The sequence below is a fragment of the Triturus cristatus genome, chromosome 3_2 (genome assembly GCF_964204655.1).
Source record: "Triturus cristatus chromosome 3_2, aTriCri1.1, whole genome shotgun sequence".
Classification (NCBI taxonomy): domain Eukaryota; kingdom Metazoa; phylum Chordata; class Amphibia; order Caudata; family Salamandridae; genus Triturus; species Triturus cristatus.
In genome coordinates this window covers 587,202,069-587,228,507 of record NC_140584.1, presented here as the reverse complement: position 1 = coordinate 587,228,507, position 26,439 = coordinate 587,202,069, and the positions used below count along the sequence as shown (strand labels likewise).

Sequence of the window (26,439 nt, the reverse complement as noted above, 5' to 3'; positions counted from 1 at the left end):
TTCTTTTCAAAGCTTGTTAGGAATATTGAAGTCCAGAAGCCCTTAACTCTTAAAAGAAAAATTAAAATCAAATCTTTATTTTTAGGTAATTACAGGCCCCCTCCAACCAAAGAGAGCACGCACCTTTTAAACAATTAAACCCCAAACCTTCTTAAAAATGCTAAAAATATGGGGGGATATGGGGGAAGGATGAGGGTAAATAGCAAACCAAAACCGCAGGTCCTACATGGGAACCAAAACCATCGAAATTTAATGCGTTAGTGTAGGCCATCCAAGAAAATGTTTGGCCAACTGAGGATGAATTGTAGGTTAGTGAAACAATTTACTAACCTGGCCCTTCGTATCATCACAAATAAGATCGGCAGTCAAATGAAAGATTTAGTGGCACGAGTACCTGGGCCTTATCCATGCACTGCTTTGTAAGCCGTTGGACTTGTCATAAATTGGGTAATAATTTTAGATATAACATGTACTGATTGCGAAGAATGTTATGTTCTCTAAACAACTCTTGCATTGTTGCACACACCATAACCTGTTTGACACTCTCCACCCATCCTCAACAGCACTTAACCCTTTTGTAGAACTAGTAGTAGCAGGGCCAGCTTTAGCGCTGGTGGCGCCTCGTGCGAAAATCTTTTCAGGTGCCCTCCAATGACCTCCTTCTCCATGGATTTCCTCATTACTACATTCCAGCAATGTCCCTCACCTCTCCATTGCTTCTCCCTCACATGCATTTCATTTGTTTTATAGCACTGCTCACTCCATTGTAGAATGTCGGAGCACTTTACATCACACACACATTATACAGAGACAATGAATCATATGTGTTTAAACCAGTCTTTTTTCTGAAATGTTACATATGACATTAAGGACTACAAGATGTAATATCTATACTAGTGGGCAGTATATTTTAAGAGTTTGGTCTGAAGAAGCATAAACTCTGGATTTAAAAAAGTACCACAGTGGTTAGGGTTGGCTTTTGGTAAAAACAATTTATTTCTACTCAAACAATCCCTTTTTAGCAACATTAGGATAATGAAAAGCTGGAGAAAAAAACATAACCTTACAGCCTGTATCATGCAGTTTTCATGCATCTTTTTGATGACAATTCATAGGTCACTGTCCTATAATAGGACTGTAACCTATGAGTAGCAAAGGATGTATTTTTTTACTTTTTTCTTTTTTTATTAAGTCAGTAAACCGATACAGAAGAATAAGACAAATCATAAGAAAGCACACGGCTTGTTCATCATAACAGGAAATAGAGACATTGTACAGTCATATTAGATCGCCAGAGGAGAAGACCGAGCATTGTGAAATCATATAAAAATCAACAGAAAACAAGAAGGAACAAATAGTACAGAAGAAGTGTACATATATCACATCATAAAGTAAAATACTGCTAAATATAATGCTAATGCATGAGTCCAAATATGTATCTATCTGTTTGACATCCTCTCTGGGAGGCCCAACCTCCTATACACTGTTTACTTATAAATTTCATCTACATCTATACATACTGATTATCCAATAGGTCTCCCATAAAACTATAAAGGGTAAGTATTTTTGAATTAGAAAGAGAGGATAAAATCTCTACCAACCCAACGGGGCTAAACTGAAATCTTATGTTGTCAGTGAAAGATGTTCCGTTAGAGCCCCCCAAATCTCCTCCCCAAGTTTGCGTTTCCGTGGGCTTTTGATGGCATATAAATTAGTCTCGAGTTTACAAATAGCAAATAATCTGCCTCTCCACATCTCAAATGTAGGGGGTTCCTTCTCACGCCACAGTGAAGCTATACATAACCTTGCTACTGCAATATGTATAAAATATCTATATATATATATATATATATACTTTCCATGTTTAGGTGTTTTATTTTCTATGACCCCCAGCATCATAACTAATGGAGTTATCTCAATATGTTCTCCTGTGACTTCAGTTAAGCACATCTGTATCTTATTTATCAATAATTTCAAATCTGAACATGTAGCAAACATATGAACTAAGTCCGCCTGTTCCCCCCCACATCGAGTACATTTGTCCTCATTTACTCCAGCCCAACGTGCCATTTTGGCCGGTGTATAATATAGATTAAACATGGTTTTGTATTGTTGGGTTTTCAAATTTGAGGATATTTGAAGCTTTTCAGCTAGATAAATGGATTCTTGCAAAATATTCCCTTCTGCGAGCACTCTCAATTTCCATTTATCATTCTGTGCCTCAACATCGTCCTTTTGTGTGTCGATAAGTGCCTGATATATAGCCCCAATTTTACCCTGGGCCATCACAATTTCTAAACGATTGTTTTTCTCAGCTAAACAGGAGATATCCCTCCTTCGGCACAGGAAGTCCCGGATCTGCAAATATTTTAAAAAATCCGCTTTAGGAAGATCATAGTTAGTCATCAATGTAGCGTAAGTTTTAACACCACTACTGTCTACCAACTGGCCCAAAGTTGTAATACCTTTACTTCTCCATTTATTCATAATACCATCTAAGAAAATAGATGGAAGTAGTGTCACTGCATCCGTGGGTGTATAATAGTTTATTTTACCCATATTTATCTTCCTCTTTATTTGGCGCCAGGCCTTATAGGCTGCCTGGAGGACTTTGAAACGAGTCTTCTTATAGTAACTTGGCTCTATAATTTAAAAAAATGTTCTCTCTGTCCTTGCACCTAATAGTAGCTGATATATATGAGGTACATCCCCTAGAGTTTCACCACTAGTTCCCACCAATAGGATTCCAATGTGTTGTAATAAACAAGCCCAGTAATAAAATTGAAAATTGGGTACTGCCCACCCCCCTCTATCCCGTGGTAGGGTCATAAAATTTAGTGCCCCTCGTGGTTTCCCCTGTGCCCATAGAAAGCTATTGCAAATAGATTGTAGTCTCTGCATTTGTTTTCTTGTTATTTCCAGTGGTACTGCCCTAAAGAAGTATAATACCTATGGAAGCACATTCATTTTAAGGACATTGCATCTTCCCAGTAATGACAAGTGTAAATTTTCCATCCTATCCAAATCTCTTTTGATCTTATTAAGAAGAGGTTCCCAATTGAGTTTAACCATCGTATCTAGGCAAGCATTCAGGCGTATTCCCAAATATACGGCCTCCTCTAGAACTCTCTGATCTCTAAATTGCGTTTGTTCAGTACAGATTACCTGTGTCTTAGTTAAGTTCAATTTATAACCTGCACTTCTCCCAAATATTGCTGCCAATTGTTCCGTCTGCTCCAATGTGATTGCAGGATGCAAAGGATGTATTTGACAAAGGCAGTAACCCACTGAGCTAGCCACGTAAAATACAGTTCTGTGATCTGTGTGACACACGTTCTTGGCAGCAGGCATATTAACCCTCTGCGCTACTTTATGATGACTCAAAACTGAGAGTAGACAGATCAACGATCTCTCTCCAGTAGGAACATTAATTCTCAGAGGTATCTTGACATTTCTGTTGTTGCCCGTAAACTCCTGGACGCTCAAGAAACAGCAGTGGGTGCTTTTTAAATCCTCCTCCTCCCTCCCTCCCTTCCTCCCTCCTCTCTCCCTCCTCCCTCCTCCCTCCTCCTTCTCCCTCCTCCTCCTATCCCCTCCCTCCTCCTCTCCCCCTCTCCCTCCCCCCTCCTCTCCCACCTCTCCTCCTCTCCCTCCTCCTCCTCCTCTCCTCCCTCCTCCTCTTCTTCTTTTCTCCCCTCCCCACAAGCAGGCACCATTGTGGTTGCCTCCAACGGTCCTGTTGGAACTGGGGCGGTTGGTCTCTCCAAGCACCAATCATCCGCCCGCCCGCCATAAAAATGCCGCAGGCTGTGAGGCAATGTCCGATGGCGGTGAGAGTGCCGCTGACGGTGGCAGTCCCACCGCCATCGTAATGAGGCCCTTAGTGACTAGTCTTTCTCTGCTTCTCATTCAATACAGAACCTAATCTGTTGAGCAGCAAATACACCATTTCTGCGATTATATGAATCTCCAGGGATAAAGGAAAATCAAGAATGGTGCCTAGACTTTACAGTTTAATACAAACATGTCCAAGTTTTGAAGCTTGGTTTCAGATCTAATTTAATCCAAACTTACCAATAAAAATTATAATTTTCGCGCATCGAATTTTCATCCTCGCCTGTGCAGTAAATAAAGTGGATTTAATAAAATCATAATTGTTGTCTGGTGAGTTAGTGCAGTAAATAAAGTGGATTTATTAACATCGTAATTGTTGTCTGGTGAGTTAATTTGAAGACGATGAATCAGGTGCTATCTCCATAAATATGGCATGATAGCATATGTCTGTTGGGGGATGGGCTATACATACATATCAAGAAGGGCATGTGATCAACAAGATTCCTGGTAAATAGTAGACACGCTACATGTGCAAATCACGCAAACAGTGCATACAACAGAGCTACCCAAGCTCTCCACAGCATTACTCACTTCTTTAGACTGCTTAAACCCATCTGGCAGTGTGCAATTCAGACAACTCTGAGCATGCGACAGCGCACAATCCAAAAATCAAAGAGACTGTACTAGTCACTCGCTTTCGCCCTGCCTACCCTGTGGCCCTGCCACCTTGTTCATTCACTTTGGTCGCTGCCTGCAAAAGTCCAGCAGGATTGTCAAATCTGCTTAGGAGGATCAAGGGAGGGACTATCATATCCCTTCTATATCACCAGGAGTACATCACCTGAAAGAAACAGTGTTATTGAGTGCACATTTGACTTATTGGGGAACCTGAAACTGCACATGTCTGATTTACGTTTTTACCTGACTAGTGTGTGGGATTGGTCATCAAGGGGTCACCTGGGTGAGATTATGTCAGGAAAACTCGGCAGGTGTAGCGCCACATGGGAGAATCATACCACTAGTCACTGCTGTGTATACTGAACAGTATTGATAAGTATTTAGTACTACTATGTGATTACAAAGTAATTTATTTTTTGGGGGGGTGTTGCGGGGTGGGGGTGAGGGTTACGTTTTCTCTTTAGTTCTTCTAAATAGATATGCTTGTGTGGAAGGGAACGATAAAGTCTCTGTATGGTCCTGTTAGCACTTATGCTATTCCCTCCCATGGTGTGTTTATGTATGTTACATTTGATTAAAAATGGCAATTAAGACGATTTGCTGTAAAAAGTAATTTCCTTTTCTTAAAAGACAAGCACTGGACTGGACGTTGAAGTTATTGTGTCTGTTGGTTAATTGTTGAGTGCAGAACCTGGGCACCCCAATCTACCTCCCTGCGAAGCCTGTGACTGCTCACCCTCACTACTCTGAGAGTAAAGTGATCAAAGGTATGTACTTAGCCCAGTTTGCCAAGCCAAAGTGGGACATACCTCAAGACCGTAGTGGCAAACAATCTCCGCCACCACAGTGGTGACGATGTGCCTCCTTTGTGTCCCCCTTTCCCCCAAATGGGGTCGAACATAGAGGCTAGAGTTGGGCAGGACTGAACTGAGACCTTTGTTCTCTTTCCTACCCTCCCAGATGTTCAGTCTGTGCTGTGATGCTGAATTCAGGGCTACAGTTTTGTTAGGATTTGATTGCTACAAGTTCTTATTCATCCAAATCGCAACTTTAGACACGTCCTAACATGAGCGGAGACTGCAGTTCCTGCCTTAATGGGACCTAGATCTGTGCATCACCTTACTCATGTGGTTCACCACTTCCTTCCTTTCAGTGAAATAGGTTAGCATTCTTTCTTATACACTGAACAGTTGTAGGGTTGCAAGTGAGGCATGAGTGGCCGCATCAAGTAGCACCACGCAGTCGCCATTATCTGCCTGCTAAGACCTGCCCTGGAAAAAGTAGGAGACCATATCAAAATGGTTCTTTCAACTCCAGCCAGGTAACTCTGCTATAGATGTAGCAGCTCTAAGTTATTAGTATTGAAGGCTGCTCATAGGCGCTGGAAGTAGAGGTGTTGGGGAAGGGGGGGGGGAAGGGGGGTGCTGCAGTACCTCCAAAATAACCATGCTGAAAATCGAAAGGTGAATGAACAATAACAATGCCTTTAAATTGCGTGCCTATCTTATCACATTTGCTGTACATTCAAAGACAGAAGTCAAATAATTTCAGGTTATATCTTCTGACAAATTACTGCTTTACTTTTAACAGAGAAACTAGTGTTTACATTTTTTTCTCTGACTGAAAACTATGAGGATTTTGTAAAAGTGACCTAGGTAACAATCGTGCTGGGGTAAAGGGAGTGTGAAAGGAAAGGCTGTAGGATGTCATTTTTTTCTAACACAAAACAAAATGTAAACACCTGTAAATGAGTGATATACATATTTGAGACTATATCAGCAATTAGGAAAGCACAAATGAAGCAAATCTTTCTGAAATATTATGGAAAGAAATATTTTAATAGGATCAGACCATATCAATACACTTTTCTTGGTGAGGCACCTCATAAATATGTGTTGGAACCAGATTTCCACACCTTATTGTTTGTGTGGTATATACATATCCATGCAAATATAGCTGTCATTTCAAAGGTAAATGTGCTGCCTGTAAGTGGCAGTGTGCTACCAGGACTGTGCTCAAAACTGCCAAGCCGGCTTCATACACAGCCTTACCACTCTCCTGCTGAATGGGCATTGCACATTTGCTAAACTTTTTTTCGTGTGGCTACTTCAACCATATACTCTTAATGGAAGCACCGTTACTCTGAAAATTGTTCCAACATCATTGAGGCTGCTGAAACGTTGAATGTTGAAAGGCTTTATGGGCATAACGGTTCACTCCTTATTGGATATGGATTAGTTTAACTGCAGTTCTTTATATAAGCTTCAATTTGCAGCATTTCAATACTGCAATAATACTGTGTGGAATCAGAAGTCAGATCTACAAACGAGATCCCTATCTTTTGCTTCAACTTATTTGTTCTCAAGTAATTTTAATTTCTGTAAGCAGCGAGTGTAAATGTACCCTCTCTATGGACGTCTCCATAAATCACTCTCCCTCAGTCAGGATAGACTGGACCATTGTCGTGCCACAACTTTTTTTATTGTTTTTTACGTGAAATCGTAGTTGACTTAACACATGTTAAAATACAAATAAGCCTAATGAAGTTTCTGCATCCAAGTAAACTGTGATCAGAAAACTCAATAACTCGTGGTGCAAGAGAAAAATTTAAACCAAGGAGTGGTTGCTCAGTAATTGCATGCTAAACTATGTGGCTGTTTTAACTGATCCTAAGTGAGACTCTACTGCAACGCGAGGCTCATTAGAAAGAGAGACTTGAAGCAATCAGTGGCCTTGCTGGGCCGTCTGTTCTTAGAAGACTCCTTTAAATATCAAAGAGCTGGCCAATGTCTGAGTATTACGTATTGTTTCATTCGTAAGTTAACAGGTATTAGCTAAGCGCCTCTTCTCATTTTTTTAAATAGATGGTCTCCCTAGGATAAGATTCCAGTGTCCGCATTGCCCCCACACTGTGAAACGAAGAGCGGATATGAAGCGACACCTTCGCTGCCACACGGGAGAGAGACCTTTTCCATGCCCAGCTTGTGGCAAAGGCTTCACCAGGTTAGAGCACCTGCGCGGCCACTTTCAGACGGTACGTACACTCTCTAATTCAGTGGCAGCTTCTACTTAACTGGGGTGGCGGGGCGGGGGAGATGGTAGGGAGGGTAAATTCACAATTTTTTTTTTTTTTTAAATCACTTTCCTGCTGGCTGTCCGCCGCCTCTTCGTCCTCTTTGGCTCCTTCGTCGACAGGAGGAGCCAGGAAGCACACCTGCTCCCCTAGCCAATCATGATGCTGCCTTTTGAGTGGTCTGAGCGTCATGGTTCGGCGCACAGAGAGGGACTGGGAATTTGTGCATGTTTTCCACCCAGGCTGTGCAATACAGCCGGAGGGGGACCTGCAAAGTGGGCACGACTGTTTGGCCGGCCCAAGATGACCAGCCAAACCGTCATGCGCACTTTAGAGGGTGCTCACCACTCCTCCCCCTGGCCCCCGCTCCGGCCAGCCCCGCACTGCACCTAGGCAAGAATGGAAAACTAAAATGATAATAAACATTGGTTATTATTATTTTAGGTTTCAATTTTAAACTGCTAGCAGAGCAGTGGGGCGACACTCCAGCGCCTTAGCGGAGGAGACGGCCCTGCTCTAATTTTGAAAAACAAACGATTATTTCAATTGTAGGGTTGCCAGTTTAACAAACTCGAGACAGATTGGAAAACAGTAGGAAAGCTGCATTTCTCCAGTATTGGATCTTTCATAGATTCACATGCTTGAATCATTCCCCGCCGTAGAATTAGAAGTCCAACGGTATCATTAGAAAGCAGTGTAATGTTAGGGAAGGCCATAAAGTCTTCACTTTAGTAACACAACTCTGTCATTTGAAAAAGAGACCAATCAGGTTGTATGTCCCTCTAGAAAACTCCCCTCAGAGGCCTATGTCTCTCAAATTTTCTACCGCACATCATGTGAGGGAGTCCCCCCTGAGCTCTGCTCAGTTCAACCTGTTTCCAATCTTCAGAGAGACAAATAACTATTTCCATATTACTACCAGTTACCATCTGCTTCAAATCTGACTCTACCATGTCAGAAAAGGCTAAATAAGGTCTTTTTAGACCATGTGGAACCTGTGCGAAGAAGAGGCTGCATTCAGAACATCATCACAAGGACTGCATATACTGCCTCTACCCATCCTACTAGGTGAAGGACTGTAAGGAATGTCGTATGTTGTGAAGATTCTGCCTCATCTGCCAGGAGAGTTTAGAAAAAGGACATGGAGAGTTCGGAAGTTCGGTCAACTCAGGAGCTTCACAAGAAATGCTCTAAGAAGACCCACCATGGGTCTCACAAGGAGCACAGTCCCTCTGAGAGCCACTTCCACAAACACGTGGACATGATTTTCCCTCAGAAAAACCAGGGAAATCCAAATCTGATCCCTCTACACCTCCTCCTCAGATTTTCCACAAGTTCAAGGAGCCACTGTTGGCACTGCCGATGGAGATATCATCGATGAGCACATCATCGACAAATCAGTTACTACACCGTCGACAAAGACGACAAGGGTGTTGATTATGATGATGATAACAACTGCAATCCTGGTCAGTGCTCTGTCGGCGACGACTACATTGTCGACGATACAGTCTACAGCGCCTATCCTGTCGACGGTCAAGCTGGTCTCTGACTCATTGACGACGACAATACTGTCAACTTTGAAATTGTTTCCAACTGCAATGCTGATCAAGCCAACGATGATGGTGTTGACTGCATCATCAACATGAGAAAAATTACTGGGAAAGAAATAAGAAATGGAAAAAACATATTCCTACTGCCTGAACATCCATTTCCACCTATGCTGCCCAGTCATCTCCTGGATGAGGATGACTCAGATGATGAAGGTCCTTTTGAGGTAGCATGCAGCCCATCGCAGCCGCATGTAAAATATAAGCAAGATGATGACAAGAATTAGGAATAGCACTGTGGCCAGGAATATTACCCTCCTCAGCAAGAGGCTTCACATTTCCAGGAACAATTCCAGCTATATCAACAACAACAACAACAGTACCAGTAGGATGTAGTATGCATACCAAGGGCATTGGACTCGGACCTGCAAATTATGCTGGCGAATTATCACAAACGCTTTCTGCCTAAAACTACCTCTACTAAGCAGCTGGCAGCTCCTCCTAAAACTCCTCCAGTACAGCCTTCTACTCCGCAAGCTCCACGACACATTCCGACAGTCGCCTCCACAAGGCATACTACACAGTCCGGAACCATACCTATGCATGACACCTAATCTTTAGATGACAACAGAGAGGATGGAGAAGTTCAGCATATCCAGACTTAGCAAGATGATTACCTCATTCCGACTCCATCATCCCCAACACCACCACCTACAGACTCCCCACCAGAAGAAGGAGGTTTCCAAAATCTCCTAGAGAGTGCAACAAAAAGGTTTGACCTAGCAGTGACCTCAAAGCAAGCTCACTGCTTCTTTCCGTAAGAGTGTCAAAGCTATCCCTATCGTCATCTACATCTGGGAGGAAGGTTTAAAGACGATGAAGAACCTAGCTACTGTGGCTGCAGTCTAGCCACGCCAGGAAAAATAATATTAGTCCCCGGAAGATCCTCCAGCCTGCCTTATCTGACACCCAAACCAGGCTCTGTAGTTACCCAAGTGGCCGAGCGCAATTCCAAGAATCCATCTGCTTCAATTTCCACAACGCCTTATAAGGAAGGTAGGCGTCTTGACAATAGCGGAAAACGCACCTGAGAGTGGGTAGAATGGGGGGGGGGGATAGGTGATTGGCTGCCACTGTACTAAACAAGTGTTTTTATTGTCTCTGTTACTAAGGTGCTGTAATCTTGCATCTACTTTTACTTTGGTCCATTCTTGGTATTATGCTCTCTGTTATCCATTGGGGCACTTGAGTGAAGCCTGTTGGTGAGGGTGAGCAGGGGGATTGTTAAAGTTTTTTTATTTTTGTTATATATGCCAACGATAACTTGGTTTGATACTCTAATGGCAATTAAAATGTATACAAAAAAACCAGCGTAAAGCAGTTCTCTTCGATGTCAGCACTCACAGTGCGAGCAGCAAACTTGTTGGCAGTATTTAGAAGGTATGACCTCCAAAAGTGGTCAGATATTGCGCCATATCTTGACCGCCTTTCGAAGGACGCTAAAGACAAGAGGAAGAGCGCGCCTCCTCCGAAATAATCAACTGTGCCATGGACATTGCATCCACAGGTTTTAGGCAGTTAGTGGGATCTGCAGTCCTACGAGGAAGCTGTCAGCATACAGGTACCCATCATACCAATCTGGATCACAGCAGTTTCGCCCGCAATATCAGCAGCGACAACCTCCTCAGGCAGCCTACACAAGAAAAACCTAGGGAGGAAAGCTGGGTCAGCAGGGCAAAGACACAGGACGTCAACAGTGACAAATTGCAGACACATATTACACCTCCCTCTCCAGAATGTCTCGGGGGCAAACTGTGAAATTACCTCCCCCGAAGGGGAAAAAATAACAACAGAATGGAATGGAACAGAATGGTTATTAGATTTAATTACGTTTGGTCACGCACTGGAATGCATTAAAAAAACGCCCCCAACTCCACCCCAGAAGTCCCTGCCAAAGCATCTGCATCTTCTCAAATTAGAAGTGGAGACCATGCTCAGCAGTGGGGCCATAGAACGAGTCCCTGTAAACCAGGGGGGGAAAGGTTTCTTCTCCTGTTTCTTTTTAGTCTGGAAGATGTCAGGGGAATGGAGACGTATTCTGGATCTAAGAAAACTGAACAGATATTTCAGGAAACTGACATTTCGCATGGTCATGCTCCAGGACATCCTGCGGCTTCTAAACCAGGCAGCTCTTATAACAACATTACATCTCCAAGATGCATATTTTCACTTTCCGATACATCGACGCCAGTGAAAACTTTGGAGATTCACAGTAGCCGGCTGCCATTATTAGTTCAATATCCTCCCTTTCATCCTGAAATCCGCCCTTCTCATTTTCACAAAGTGCCAGGCTCCAGTAGCGGCATTCCTAAGACAAGAGAAACAATAAGTCTTTCTATACCTCGACAATTGGCTGGTCAAGGCACCTTCTCAACAATCTGCACAGAGGTCACCCAACGCATGCTTACACCTTTTCAGCAAGCTAGGCCTTTTGCTGAACCCACAAAACTCAGCACTGCAGCCATCCAAGAGAATAACGTTCTTAGGGGATCTACTGGCTTCAGTGCATAACAAAGCATATCCCACTCCAGAAAGGGGACAAGATTGCTACTCTTGCCCATTTTAGTGCAGGGAAAAAAGTCACTTTCAGTTTGTCTCTTCAAATCCCTGCGAGGGATGATGTCAGCATGCATTCCTTTAGTACCGTTCTGCCACTTCTGAATGCGACAATTGCAAGAGGAATGAAATAGACAATGGATCCAAACACAGGGCTCTTTCGTCAATATTATTCAGGTTACCCCGAGAATGTGCACAGCTCTTTCCTGATGGATTCTAAAGGAAAATCTCTCCACAGACCTAACATTCATATTCCAAGTGTCCCACTTGGACATCACAACAGACACTTCCTTAGAGGGTTGGGGAGCTTATCTCCAAGATTTTCAAGTAAGCAGCAAATGGGAGTCATCGTAATTACTCCTACATAACAATTTGCTGGAGCTCAAGACAGTGCAACCAGCCTTGCAAGCCTTCCTGCCCCGAGTACAAACGTCTGCAGTGAGCATCTGCATGGAGGACACTATGACCATGCACTACAACAACAAGCAAGGAGGCACAAGAGGTCAAGGGCTAACCCAAGAGGCGCAGAAGATTTGGGAGTGGTCCATCAGTCACCAGGTAAATCTGAAAGTGGAGCATGTGCCGAAGAAGCAACATATCATCGCAGACACACCGAACAGAATGAGAAGTACCTGACACGAGTGGGAAATAAATCAGGAAGTCCTGGAGAAAATCTTCCACCAATGGGGCAAGCCGATTCTGGACCTGTTCACAACCACGCAGAACCGGAAATGCCGATTTCTACGCAGGATGGCATGCACAACCAAGGTCATGGGGGAATGCGTTTGTGATAACATAGTCTGGAATCTTTGCATACGCTATTCCTCTGACTCCTCTCCTCACAAGGATTCTCAAGAAAATGAAGGCGGAGCACTGCAGGATCATTCTGTTAGCTCAGAGATTGCAGCATTGGTTCACGGACCTACTTCTCCTCTCAGAAAGGCAGCACATCCAACTGCAGCCACTTCCGTCTCTGCTGACAATGAACCAAGGCCATGTACTTCATTTGGATCCAAGATCCGTACACTTGTCCACTTGGCTCCTTAATTTAATTAATTTGCACATCTGAACATTCTAGGAGAATGCAGAGATATTCTAGCCAGATCTTGGGCAGATAGCATGAACAAGACTTACAGCCGCAATGAAAACAATTCTCCTTCTGGTATCAACGATCAAACGTGCACCCAGTCTCTTCTACATTGGAAGAAATCCTTCCATATTTGCTGCATCTGGCACAGTCCGCTCTTGCTCATGCTATTATTATTAAGGTTCACGTAGTGGCCATATCCTGCTATAGAAGATCATCAAGTCTGCCATTGTTATGGTCTAGCAGGCTCATCAAACAATTTCTCAAAGGTCTGTTTCCAATCTACCCTCCAGTTAGACGTCCTCCCCTGCTCTGGCAAAAAAATACCATGCTTTCTCAACTAATGAAAAGGCCATTCAAGCCTATACACAAAGCGGACATTACACTTCTCTCTTAGAAAGTAGATCTTCTGATGGCACTAACATCAGCAAGAAGACTTGGTGAAATACAGGCATTTACTATTCAAGAACCTTTCCTGCAGTTCAGGAACGATAGAGTGATTCTACAAACAAATCCGAAATTCATTCCTAAGGTTCCATCAGACTTTTATTTGAATGAACCAATAGTTCTGAAGACATTATTCCCTGAACCCAAGACTGTAGCAGAAAATACATTACATTCCTTAGATTACAAGAAATGTCTGAAGTTTTACCTTGACAAGATAAAACAATTCCTCAAGTCCAATCAGTTATTGGTGGCGTAGCAAGACGGATAACTAACACCATACAATATTGTCATCAAAAAGCTGGCACACCATTACAAACTAATGTGCAAGTTCATTTTACCAGAAGCATATCGATGGCAACAGTGTTGTTTGATGGCGTGCCTATCCAAGATATCTGCAGGGCAGCAACCTGGAAAAATAGAAACACCTTTATGCAGCAGTACTGTTTGAATTCCACAGTACACAGCGATGCGGCATTGGGCTAGGTGGTGTTACGTCATCTTGTCCAATAAAAGTGAGCCATCATAGTAAGTGATACCCCGCCATCCTTGAATGTTTTGTGCACATTTCACATTGTTTATATATGAATGTTTATATATGAATTTCTGTGTGTGTGTGTCTGTGTATGTATGTGTAAATATATATATATATATATATATATATATATATATATATATATATAGAGTCCAAATCCCCACTTCTGAAGAAAAGAAGGGTCTGACACAGCCAGGATGCATACAGGAGGATTTATTCCAAGGTGAGTTTACAGCGCAAAACTCGGTAACAAACGGCAGACGCGTTTCAGCAGTTCAGCTTTCATCAGTGCCTGTTACGATGTTTGGAGCCTCGCACCTGGTGGCCATTTAGGTGTTCTCTTGGCCACTCCTGAGATTTTGCTCGAGGCTCCTCCTCTGTCTTTAAAGAGATACTGCATTTCGTGCTGTAAATCCAGACCGCTGCATGCTGGTACTTGCAGTCTCTGTGTAGATCTCCCTTAAGTAAGTGGAAAATCTAAACACCCAGTGGCGTCCGGACTGCACCCAACACACAGCTTCCTGCTAAGTTGAAAATCTTCACTGGAAACCCCTTGTTGCTCCCTGCAGTCAATGCTGCTCCTCTCTCCCCAAGTACCAGCATGCAGCGGTCTGGATTTACAGCACGAAATGCAGTATCTCTTTAAAGACAGAGGAGGAGCCTCGAGCAAAATCTCAGGAGTGGCCAAGAGAACACCTAAATGGCCACCAGGTGCGAGGCTCCAAACATCGTAACAGGCACTGATGAAAGCTGAACTGCTGAAACGCGTCTGCCGTTTGTTACCGAGTTTTGCGCTGTAAACTCACCTTGGAATAAATCCTCCTGTATGCATCCTGGCTGTGTCAGACCCTTCTTTTCTTCAGAAGTGGGGATTTGGACTCTATATATATATATATATATATATATATATATATATATATATAGATAGATGTACAAGTATATTCTAATGCTCATAAGTGATGTGCTATTTAACCTGATTTAAGCATGTCAATCTATGAAAGATCCAATACTGGAGAAGAAAATAAGTTACTTACCTGTAACTGTGGTTCTGCAGTATTGGTATCTTTCATAGAATCACATGCAACTCGCCCTCCTCCCCTGAGAGACTCACCTTCTCTTTGATATTGTACTTACACTTGTGCTCTGAAAATAATCTGAGACAGAAGCCTCTGAGGGGAGTGTTCTAGAGGGTGATAAAACCTGATTGGTTGGAGTTTAGTCTCTTTTTTAAATGACAGAGTTGTTTTACTGAAGTAAAGGCTTTATGGTTTTCCTAGGCTATATATATATTTTTTTATTTGATTGTATTTAACAGAAGATCCGTAGGTACATTTCTTATAAAGGAGAGATTATTTCGACAACATCTCATCAATATCGATATACATAGCGACGTACAGGTTACACATCTTTGCCTATTATGCTTCATCGTCTGAGCCTTGATCTACGACAGGAGGAGTACATATATAGCCTCTATATGCATTCCATTTGTCCCACACCCTCCCCCATTTTTTGGGGCACCCTCTGTGAATATATGTAGCTTTTTCGGCCACCATGATCATGTCCATGTCCTAACACCATTCTGTTAGGGTTGGGGCTTGAGTTGCCCCCCATTTCTGAGCAATATTCCGCTTGGCCACCATAATCCCCGTTGTTGCCCACTGCCTATCCGTGTGGTTGAGGTCTGTTGGTTCCATATGTTTAATAGGCAGCACTTTCCCAGGCTATATTTAACATTCCTCTGCTTTCTAATGGTACCATAGGACTCCCACTTTGTCCATGGGGAATGATTCAAGCATGTGAATCTATGGAAGATACCAATACTGGAGAACAACAGTTACAGGTAAGTAACTTATTTTCTTTCTGATCATGACCATTCTTATGCTAAATGCACTCCATTGTGCTTCAAGCACTCCATTTCATCTCGCTGTTTATGGAAAGATGTCAAGTGGCTATAAACAAATAATTATGATTTTGGTCATGCCAGTGCCCGCTATAAAATGAGGCCGTAAGAACTGGTTTTAATAAATATATTTTCTTTTCAGTTCTTTTGCTTATTTTGGGGTTTCTTTTTAGGTACCATGAGTCTGTGGCTTTAAAGTTCTAAAAACGTGACTTTCACAAATAAGGACTGGAAAATGCAGGCAGCTCTGTGCATCTAGTGATCTACCCAGCATTAGAAGCCAATGGTGTTGTCTTCGTACTTTGTTTTGAAGATGTAGGCATGTATAGCACAGAATCTACTATTACTCAAAATTGAGACAGAAAAACGAGACTGCTTATTGAAGGCTTTTTAGAAGTACAGCAGGTTGGGATTTTTACGGTATTTAATGCAGTTTGTCACCTCTGAGCTTAAAAGTTGCAGCTTGGATTCGATGTTGTGGCAGCGTCCTAGGCCTTTTCTGCAGCAACTTTAGTTCGTTTACTGATGTAAAAATGCCCCTTTAATCAGGTATGACTATACTCCTTACAGAATCCTCTTAATACTGACAGGTATTTTTACTGTGCATCGGAGAGACCCCCAGCTAAAATACTGCTCACAGAGTTGAGCAGCCACTGCAGTGATCTACCTTGCCACAGGATGGAATTGGGTTTGATGGATAACCGAAATCCACTTTTAATGGTATGACTCTTTTTAGTCTGCGAGTCCACCTTGGTTACTGGAATACCACGATGGATTAAACCCAGATCTGCGACTGTGGGTGAATGTATGACCATGTTCAACGTTCTGTCCATCATCTTTTTGTGTTGCATTTTCACCCTAAGTGGGAAGGGGATGCCCAGTCGTGGGTCTCCTGCACACTATGCCACCGGTTTCAAGCTAGCCTGGCTGATGAGGGGTGATGCTACGAAACCGGACCCAGGATGCTTGTTTTCTGGTCCAGGGAGGATCTGGCCTGGCAGTTCTGGCTGGGCTGTTCCCTTAGGGAACAGTGTCAAAGCTGATTTGCATATGGCTGAGTCCAAACTGGAATGGCGTGGCAAGCAAATAACGATAGATTAAGCCCAGATCTGCGACTGGGTGTGAATGTTTGACAATGTCCAACATTCTGTCCATCTTTTTGTGTTGCATTTACTGGAATACCATCTCATCTGCATACAACATTTCAATGATATTGTCTTGGGCTACTTGCTCCTTTTACTAACAAGGTGATTGCTGAAATATTTTGGTTGATCACCTGTAACATTGCATATTACTCCCTCCCCCCCACACCCTGTATGTCGCTTCCATCACCCTCACCGTCCAACACTTTTTTATTTCTTTTTTTTAATGTATACACCCCTCAACACTCAGTTCCTCTACTGCTCCCCTCCCTGCCATTTATCAGTGCTTGCTTCCCTGCCTGCTCCAGCAGTGTGCCCTCGTCTTTATCCCCTTTAGACCTGCAACTGTCATTCCTTTTTTAAAAAATTTTTTTTTTTACTCTTTGGAGCACTTCATTTTTTTGCATTTACCCCTCCAAGATGTGTGTCCGCCATCTTTAAACGATACATTAAAGTAAAAACCAAAATGACCATCACGTCATGAGGCATGCGCACATATTTAGTGATGCATGTGCATGCATGCATTATCCTCCTGGGGCTGCTGTTGCATCATGACTCATGCCTGCAGATGAATGATGATGATGTATGTGCGCTTACACAGCTTTTTTTTCTTGCTGTTCGGTATCAGTAATAACATTTTTTCCATTTTTAGGTCTTGCTTAGGCAGTGCTTGCGCTGTCTCTTAGAGACCTGCTGTATTCAGGATATAGGCATAAAGCTCCGCCTACTTTCTGCCCATTTTTTAATTCGCTCCTGTCCCTGTCCTTTCTAAATGAAAGCTTTTCATTGGTCATTACTAGTAGTCCCTCATTTTTACCGCCATGTCTCTTCTTGTAACCTCCCATGAGTACACCCCCTGTTACATGTGTTGTTACACCCTAGGTTATAATTACTGCCTCCAGGCACTATTTTGTTAAAGGCCTTCAGACAGGACAATCACTTGGTCCTAAACTAGGTTGGCAGTGGTTACTTTACTCACTAGCAGCACATCTCACGTTTAAATAAATTAGACCTTCTATAAATTTCCCTTCATCAGCTCCACATAGAGTACAACCTAATCCAGAATTAATATAATAATTATTTTGTCACATTTCAAAGCTACTAATTGTATATATGGACATAACTATTTGAATGTACTTGTGGTACTGTCTTGCATGCAATGCATTATGGGTAGGGTGGATTTACCATATTTTCTTCAGGGTGCAGTACCATATGTGACCCAAAGTTTATGATGCTCACTAGGGACTTCTAGGAGCAGCTTACGGTACTTCATCTAGACATGCAGTGCTGGTGCCTTGCTCACTAGGGACCTCTTGGAGCAGCTTGCGGTACTGCACTGGACATACAATGCTGGTTCCTGGCTCACTAGGGACCTCTAGGAGCAGCTTGCGGTACTGCACCCAGACATGCAGTGCTGGTGCCTTGCTCACTAGGGACCTCTAGGAGCAGCTTGCGGTACTTCACTGAGACATACAATGCTGGTTCCTGGCTCACTACGCAATAATTTGCAATGCAGTAGGTCTCTCATTACTGAAAGTATGAGCTATTGGCGTTGCATTATTATTTGCAACGCAAATACCTCAAACTATCAGTAATGTGAGACCTATTGCATTGCAAATGCTTGTTGTTGATGCTGAAAGAGGAGAGACATATTAGCTTTGTTAGTGCCTGTTCTGTATGGTGTGTAGGCGTTATTTTATTCTTTAGCACTGAGTCTGCAGCTTACTTTTCTGAACTCATCTTACAGTGAAGAAGCAGGAAAACCTCGAACCTCTTCCCACTCTCTCAGATACAGCATGGTTACAATGCCTTGTCTGAATCGTTTTCCGCTTATTTTTAGATCCATGAGGCTGCTAAACTCGTGTGCAGGAAGTGTAAGCGCTCAGTGACTGAGGAGACTGGACGAGTGGTGCAGCATGGTACAAGGCGCTACAGATTATGCCACGGGTGCCTGTCGGACGCTTCAGAAGATATAATCCCTGTTGATGTAAACAAAGAATGGGCTCATTCTTCTGCTTCAGATGAGAAGGTATCCATGTGGCTGCTAGGCCAGGAGCACGGGGAAGCTCCCGAGATGGAGGAGGACGATGGGTCATCAGATCTAATCATTCATGAGGTGAGGGATAGCGACGATGACATTGAGGAAACTGAAGTCAAACCAGATGTCAGTAAACTATGATCAGGCTTTACTCCAATGCAATGGAAAGAACCACAGCCAGCTGAGGAGAAGAGTAGCGCTGCCTGATGGAGCCGTATGACTGGCTTTACAAACGTAACGTTTGAGATGGAGAAAACATTGTCTAAATACAGTCGAACTGTGGTCACTAAATCAGATTCGGGATCACCTCAATGAACATTTTGAGAAAGCCTGTAAATGTTATTTATATGTTAAGGATCGACAGTACGCCTTTCTGCTCACTCTAGCACATGCATTTTATAACAGAATTGGTGAAATTATAGTGCAGCAAATTATACTCAAAAGGGCCAAACTATGACTGACATTTTAACACTCCCTGAAGAAGATGTAGGAATGTCTATGACAGAGAGTTGTGACTTGTGAATATTTTTACTCAAGCGTATAAAATGTACATATTTACCTATTGGGATATATATATATATATATATCTCCAAGTGTATGTGATTGTGACTATATAAAGTGTGCTACATTAGTTTAAAGGTGGCCGCAGGGACTATGGACATTGTATAGGTGTGTGCCCACCTTGATGTTTTTAGAAGTATGTACAAATCTAAGGGAAAGCTTAGTCAAAATATCCTGTAAACTGACTTTTCTCTGATGCTTAAATGGCTCTTGCGTTGGCTACCTATCCTTTCCACTACCCTCTGCAAGAGCATCAAAGAAGTTATGTTTGTTGTTTGTATAGCACCCTAAGATCACTTCAAAGTGCTGAGAGTGGGCAGGAGAATTGGAAAAGAGGGACCAGGATGGAAGCAAGGAGACCGGACAGCAAGAATAGAGGAGGAAGCCTTAGTTTGGATGGAATGGTCTTTCACAAGCACTAAAATGTTTCCCAAAGGAGCAAACTGCCTTGTGGTTGGCCCGACTTAGGAGCCTAGTGGGCAGATGGGGATGCAAGAGAGTTAAGAGAAGCAGAAGGGAAAAAGCGAGGGGAGGAGGATAATTTACACAAATGCATGATAGGGAGAAAACCAATGCCTGTCAGAGTTACAAATGAGTCATACTATTCCAAAGTTAATATGTGGGCCAGAAGGAGCCTGTTACAGTCGGACTTCTCATGCAACCTCTCACTTATAGATCTATATAACTGTATGCTCACAGGTAAAGAGTGAGTTAGAAGAGGGACAGCTGGCACAGCAGAGCCCATTTACTAGGTACCAGGCTCCTAGGAAGACAGAGACCAGGATCCCTGCATTGGGCACGAAAGGCTTCGTCCTAGCATTTTCCTAGCTTGGCATGGCCTGGAATAGACATTGACCCCTCGTGCTTGCGTTCTAGATAGCTTAACTGGTAGCCGAGTGAGGCCCTCATGCTGCTGCTCAGATTGGGCTTTAGAACTGAGGGCTGTTGGCACAATAGTAGGAAAACCTGACTTTGGAATACAACACAGTACAATGCAAAATATTTTGTTGGCAAGACAAGTGCGACAAATCCCTTCAGTAGTAAGTACATTGGATACTTAAAGTGATACTTAAATAATGATTTTGTATGTTGACATTCCTGGCTGTTTACTGTGTAATGCTGCTTTTTAGGTCTCGCGAGCCAAAGGCTCGAAGAGACATTTTATATGTGGGATTTTCAAAGTGCTACCCACACTTTTGGCTGGCCTAAACCTTGAGTGCACGAGATCACATGCACGTGCACAGCTGCTCCTCTGCTAATTGCATTCCCCCCTCCCTTCTCACCCAGTCCTTTGATGCTCTGCTCGATTACTTTCACTTTCGCTGCTTTGACCCCTGCATTCCCCCCTCCCTTCTCACCCAGCTCTTTGATGCTCTGCTCGCATCTCCCTCCTCCCTGGGCGTGAAGGGAGACAGAGACATCCTCCTTAATTGCTGTTTCCCCTCTGAGCCGAGAACACATCGGGTCCTGTGGACACGTTATTGATCAGCTCCAAACTCCGATACATTGCTCTCAAGTGACCATCTGTCAGAGGAAACAAGCAGCAGGCACTTAAATGACCTCTATACATAATTATGCTTTATTATATGCCACATAATTTTACACCACTCAATGCAACACAATTCCACTCCATGCTACACAATTCTATGTCACATAATTCTACTCCACATCACATAATGCCACTCCACATCATGCCACATAATTTGACAGAACACCACATAATTCAACAAAGTGTAACATAATTCCACTCCTCCCTACATGACTCCACTCCACACAATGGCATTCCACATCACACAATTGCACTCCAAGTTACACATCTGCCCTTCATGCCACACAATTGCTCTCCATGCTGCACAATTCCATGTCTCACAATTCGACTCCACACCACAGAATCCCACGCAACCAAGTTCCACGCAACGTAATTCAACTCCACACCACATAATTTCATGCCATATATTACCCCTCCTAGTCACATAATTCCACTCCACCTATTTTCAATCCACTCCATACCACATCATTTCACCCCATGCCACATAATTCCACACCACTCAAGGCCTCGCAGTTCCATGCAACACAATTCCACATCTCATAATTCCACTCATGCCACAAATTTCCACTCACACAATTCCATGCCACATAATTCTACTCCATACCACATAATTCCACTTCAGTGCACAACATATAATTCCACATCATGCCACATACTATGCCACATAATTTCACTCCCTACAACATAATTCCACTCTGTGTCACATAATGCCTCTTCCCTTTCGTGCCACATAATTCAGATCAACATATTTCCACTCAACTCAATTCCTTGCCATGCGACACAATTGCACATCACATAAATCCATGCCACATAATTCTACTATATGCCACACACTTTCACTCCACACCACATAATTCCACACCACGTCACGTAATTCCACTCCACATCACTTAATCCCACTCCACACAATTGCACTCCATGTCACACCGTGGCACTCCTCACAATTCCATGTCTCAAAATTTCACTCCATGGCACACAATTGCACGCCATACAATTTCACACCACACAATTCCATGCCAAAAAATTCTGCGCCACTTAAAGCCAATCCATGGCATGTAATGCCATGCCACACAATTCAAATCAACATAATTCGGCTCCATGCCACATAATTCCACGGCACGTAATTCCACTCAACACCACACAATTCATTACCATGTCACATAATTCCACTCCATGCTATATGATTTCCACTCCACTCAGTGACACTCCATGTCACCCAATTGCACTCCACATCACACAATTGCATTTCACGCCACACAATTCCACGTTGCACAATTCCACTCCAGTCAACACAATTACACTCCATGCAACACAATTCTGAACCACACAATTCAACTCCATGCCACCTAAGTGCACTCCACCCTCATATTTCCAATCCAAGCCACATAATTCCACTCCATGTCGCATAATTCCAATCCTCTCAATGCCGCACAATACCATGCCAAACAATTCCATGCAACACAATTCTTCTCCACATAATTTCACGCCACCTAATTCTACTCTACACCACATAATTCCACTAGTCAACACCCCACAATTCCATGCCACACAATTCAACTCCATTCCACATAATTTCACTCCATGCAACATCACGACTCCACATCATGCTACATAATTCCACTCCATGAGACATAATTCCACTCCATACCACATAATTCCACATTGTACCACCTAAATTTAATCTCCCCAAACCAACATAATTTCACACCACACAATTCCACACCAGACAATTCCATGCCAGACCATTCCATGTCACATCTCATAATTCTACTCCACGGAGCATAATTCCACTCCTTGCCACCTAATCCTATGCCACACTACTTGATTTCACACCATGTCACATAATTCCACTTCACGGCACTGAATTCCTCTCCACACAATTGCACACCACGTCACATAATTGTAGTTCACGCCACACAGTAACATGTCTATCTCAGTAAATGCAAAATAATTCCACTCCACATAATTCCATGCCACATAAAGTGCTCTCCACTTCTCATAAATCCATACCACATAATTCCATTCCATGGCACACAATTGCATGCCACATAATTCCATACCACACCCCATAATTCCACACCACATCACATAATTCCACTCCACCCCCATACTTCCTCTCCGCAGAATTGCACTCCATGTCACACAATTGCATACCACGCCACACAATTCCATGTCTCACAATTTTCCTCAACACCCCACAATTCTAGGCCACACCACACAAATCCACACCAATTAATTCCATGCCATACCACATAATTACACTCCATGGAACGTAATTCCATGCCACATAATTCCACTCCACTATTAATGAATCCACTCAATAACATAATTCCACTTAGCGGCACATAATTCAAGTCCACCACATAATTTCATTCCATGCCACATATTTCCACTCCATTCCATGACACATACTTCCATTCCTCTCAACACAATTCCATGCCACACAATTCCACTCCACACAATTCCACACCACACCATATAATCCTACTCCACGCCATGCCAACTAATTCCACACCACATCCCTTAATTCCACACCATGCCACATAATTTAACTCCAGGTAACATAATTCATTTCCATACAATTGCAGTCTATGCCACACCACGCCATTGAATTCCACATCTCACAATTCAGCTCCATGCCACACAGTTCCAAGCCACTCAACATACTTTCATGCCACATAATTTCACCCCACACATCATAATTTCACTCTGCATATTTCCACTCTACTTGACAACACATAATTCTACTCCCCTCTACATTTGCAGAACAAGCATTTGAAATGCAATAGGTCTCGCATTTACGCAAGTTTGAGCTACTCACATTACAAATAACAATGCCTTTTATTTTTGTTTTCTTTTTAAAAACTTAAATAAAAGGCAGTGTCATTTACAATGCCAATAGCTTAAACTCGCGTGAATGCGAGACCTATTGCATTGCAAATGCTTGTTATGTATGTCACCTTTTCTGTTAACGTGCAACAAGCCTCTCCTAGCCAACATGGGGTAGCCATGTCCACCTACTCATACATTATAGTGTGGAACTAGGTTTGCTTACTCTTTTAAAAGGAGACCCGAACTTCTGGTGCCAGGGTAGTCCCTTCTTGCCTTGTTAGCTGCGTATTCTCATAGCCTTGTTTTCAATGACCTGCATCTTAGTGTTGGTACCTTGAGAAACAGGAGCGTAACCAGCCAGCTCAGGATGATGAAGAGAAATGGGTGAGCTTGTTATCAGGGACATGGCCAAGAAAGAGACACCAGAGCCCCTGGAGAAAGATGAAGCGCTATAGCATGGCAGCTTGATCACTAGCATGAAAGACGAGGCTCGCTGTAGCTAGTTGTGACTTGATTAGGGTAGCAGTTGTAATTATACCCTTCACCAAAACGGTACTACACTGTTGCAACCAGCATACTCTGGATGTCTTACTGGGGTTGAAGAGTACTTCAAATTTCAAATTTTGTAGACACACAGTCCAGGAGAGCTGTTGTAAAACGTACTACATTCCATTAGTTTGTAAGCAGTGCTGAGAAAAAAGGCTGGAAATGCTTCTTGTGTATACTTGACTAACAGATGTCCAATTTTGCTCATGTATACTTAGAATGAATGAATTACTAAAATGTCAGGATTCTTTTGTGACTTACTCGAGGTACCCACCAGGAAGGCCTGTCCCAGTGACTTGTATATGCCTTAAATAAACTGCTGGCTGGTTCCTAATTTTTAAAACGTGGATGGTGCATTTGTCTGCTAAGGGTTGCTTTGCTTTTGCAGCAGGGAGGAGGAGCAGAGACCAGAAGAATGAGTACAGAATGCAGATTTTTTTTAAAACTAAAGAAAGCACTGGTGTTCAGGTGCGCCTGATTTAAGATTTTGTAGTCTCCCCCCTGAGGGGACAGTAATTAGTAAAACAACCAACTTTGCACTCTAACAGCGGTACACCATAGTGCTCTGGGTTATGAGACCATGTCCATTAGTGATTGGTACCTTAGATAATGTAAATTAAAAAGCACATCGTACATTTACTCTTGAAATATGTGCTAGCTAAAGCTCCTTTTGCCACATGCCATGTTCACATTTGTAAAGGCAGCAGGATTCATTCTGTCACGCACATCTCAGGCCTGTATATATGGAAAGCCGGTGGAACTGGAGCAAAGTTGGCCACCTGTTTCTGAAAGGCTTTCTGGACATGGGCAAAGTCAGTCAAATGTCAAGCAAACCTCTGAAGGACCAGCAAAGCTCAGACGTATAATAGTCAGTCATGCATCAGTTATTGTATATTGCTACTTGTAAAAAATAAGTATTTATGTTTCGTAGAATTCAACAGAAGGAACACGCCCATACAAGGAGCACCTGGTTTGGAAAGCCCAGGAAGGTATGGCTCGAGTTCTACTCGTTCTTCAGACATAGTGGCATGCATATTTTTCTAGTGAGCGGATAGATCAAATGCATAGAACAACCTGGTATGCAATATTTAACATAATCAATCAGTCAGCATTTGTATAGCCCAGCACTGTCACCCCTACAGGTATCTGGTTGCTGAGTGTGTCGTGTCTCTGTTGAAAGTGAACAAAGGACAAGGGAACCCTGTAAGTCAGAAGGGACCAAGGGTAGCAGAGTGTTATTAGAGACAGTGGTCCAAATCAAGGAAAATATGCAGTCATAATCACAAAACTACAATCAGAGTAGTGTATGTCAATATCCAGTTGGAAACCATAGGTTTCAGGGGCGTTATAGTTAGGAATTGGCATTTAAAAAACCTTTGAAATTCACTGAAAAAACCAAAGGTTTCAGGGGCGTTATAGTTAGGAATTGGCATTTAAAAAACCTTAGAAATTCACTGAAAAAACCATAGGTTTCAGGGGCGTTATAGTTAGCTGGACATTTCCCTCGTACAAAACCCTAGAAATTCCCCTGTTATAGTTAGTTCAGCAAACTATAACTCGCGCCCCCGCAATGCACTGCTGATGACGTCACATATTACATCACTCATGACATGGTCAGTGACATCACTGATGACATCACTGATGACATCTCAAATGACATCACTGATGACATCACTGATGACGTCATCCATGTGATAAAATAGTGCATCTTCTCACACCCTAATATAACCTTTGATACACCGACTCAAAATTTCAGACTTCCATTCTCAAAACCATAGATACTCCAATACCAATAACTACATACACACTCATTGACTCTTAGGTCTACACACACCTCCACTCACTCACCTGTAGAGTCACTCATACTTACAGTCACTCAGTACAGGACTATCATATGCATTTATATACCTATATAGACACTCAGACACCGCCAATCATCCATAGACATACTCACACACCTAGTCAGTCATGCAAATAATTAATCACACTCCCATTTTCTCACCTATACAGTTATACACACACAAGTTCACTTACTCATAAAAATAGTACCACATTCT

General features: G+C 42.8%; 1 protein-coding gene across 3 annotated transcripts in view; it reads left to right on the top strand.

Annotated features, from left to right (window-relative positions):
- LOC146857774 (zinc finger and BTB domain-containing protein 8A-like) overlaps nucleotides 1-25,766 on the top strand; it is an 81,041-nt gene extending 55,275 nt beyond the window's left edge. For all 3 annotated transcript variants that reach the window (XM_085648390.1, XM_085648392.1, XM_085648391.1), the window contains 2 exons: nucleotides 7,377-7,546; nucleotides 18,697-25,766. In XM_085648390.1, coding sequence (XP_085504516.1) covers nucleotides 7,377-7,546; nucleotides 18,697-19,035 — 509 coding nt within the window. In that variant the 3' untranslated portion in view covers nucleotides 19,036-25,766. The remainder of the gene's footprint in view (nucleotides 1-7,376; nucleotides 7,547-18,696) is intronic.
- Nucleotides 25,767-26,439: the final 673 nt, after the last annotated feature.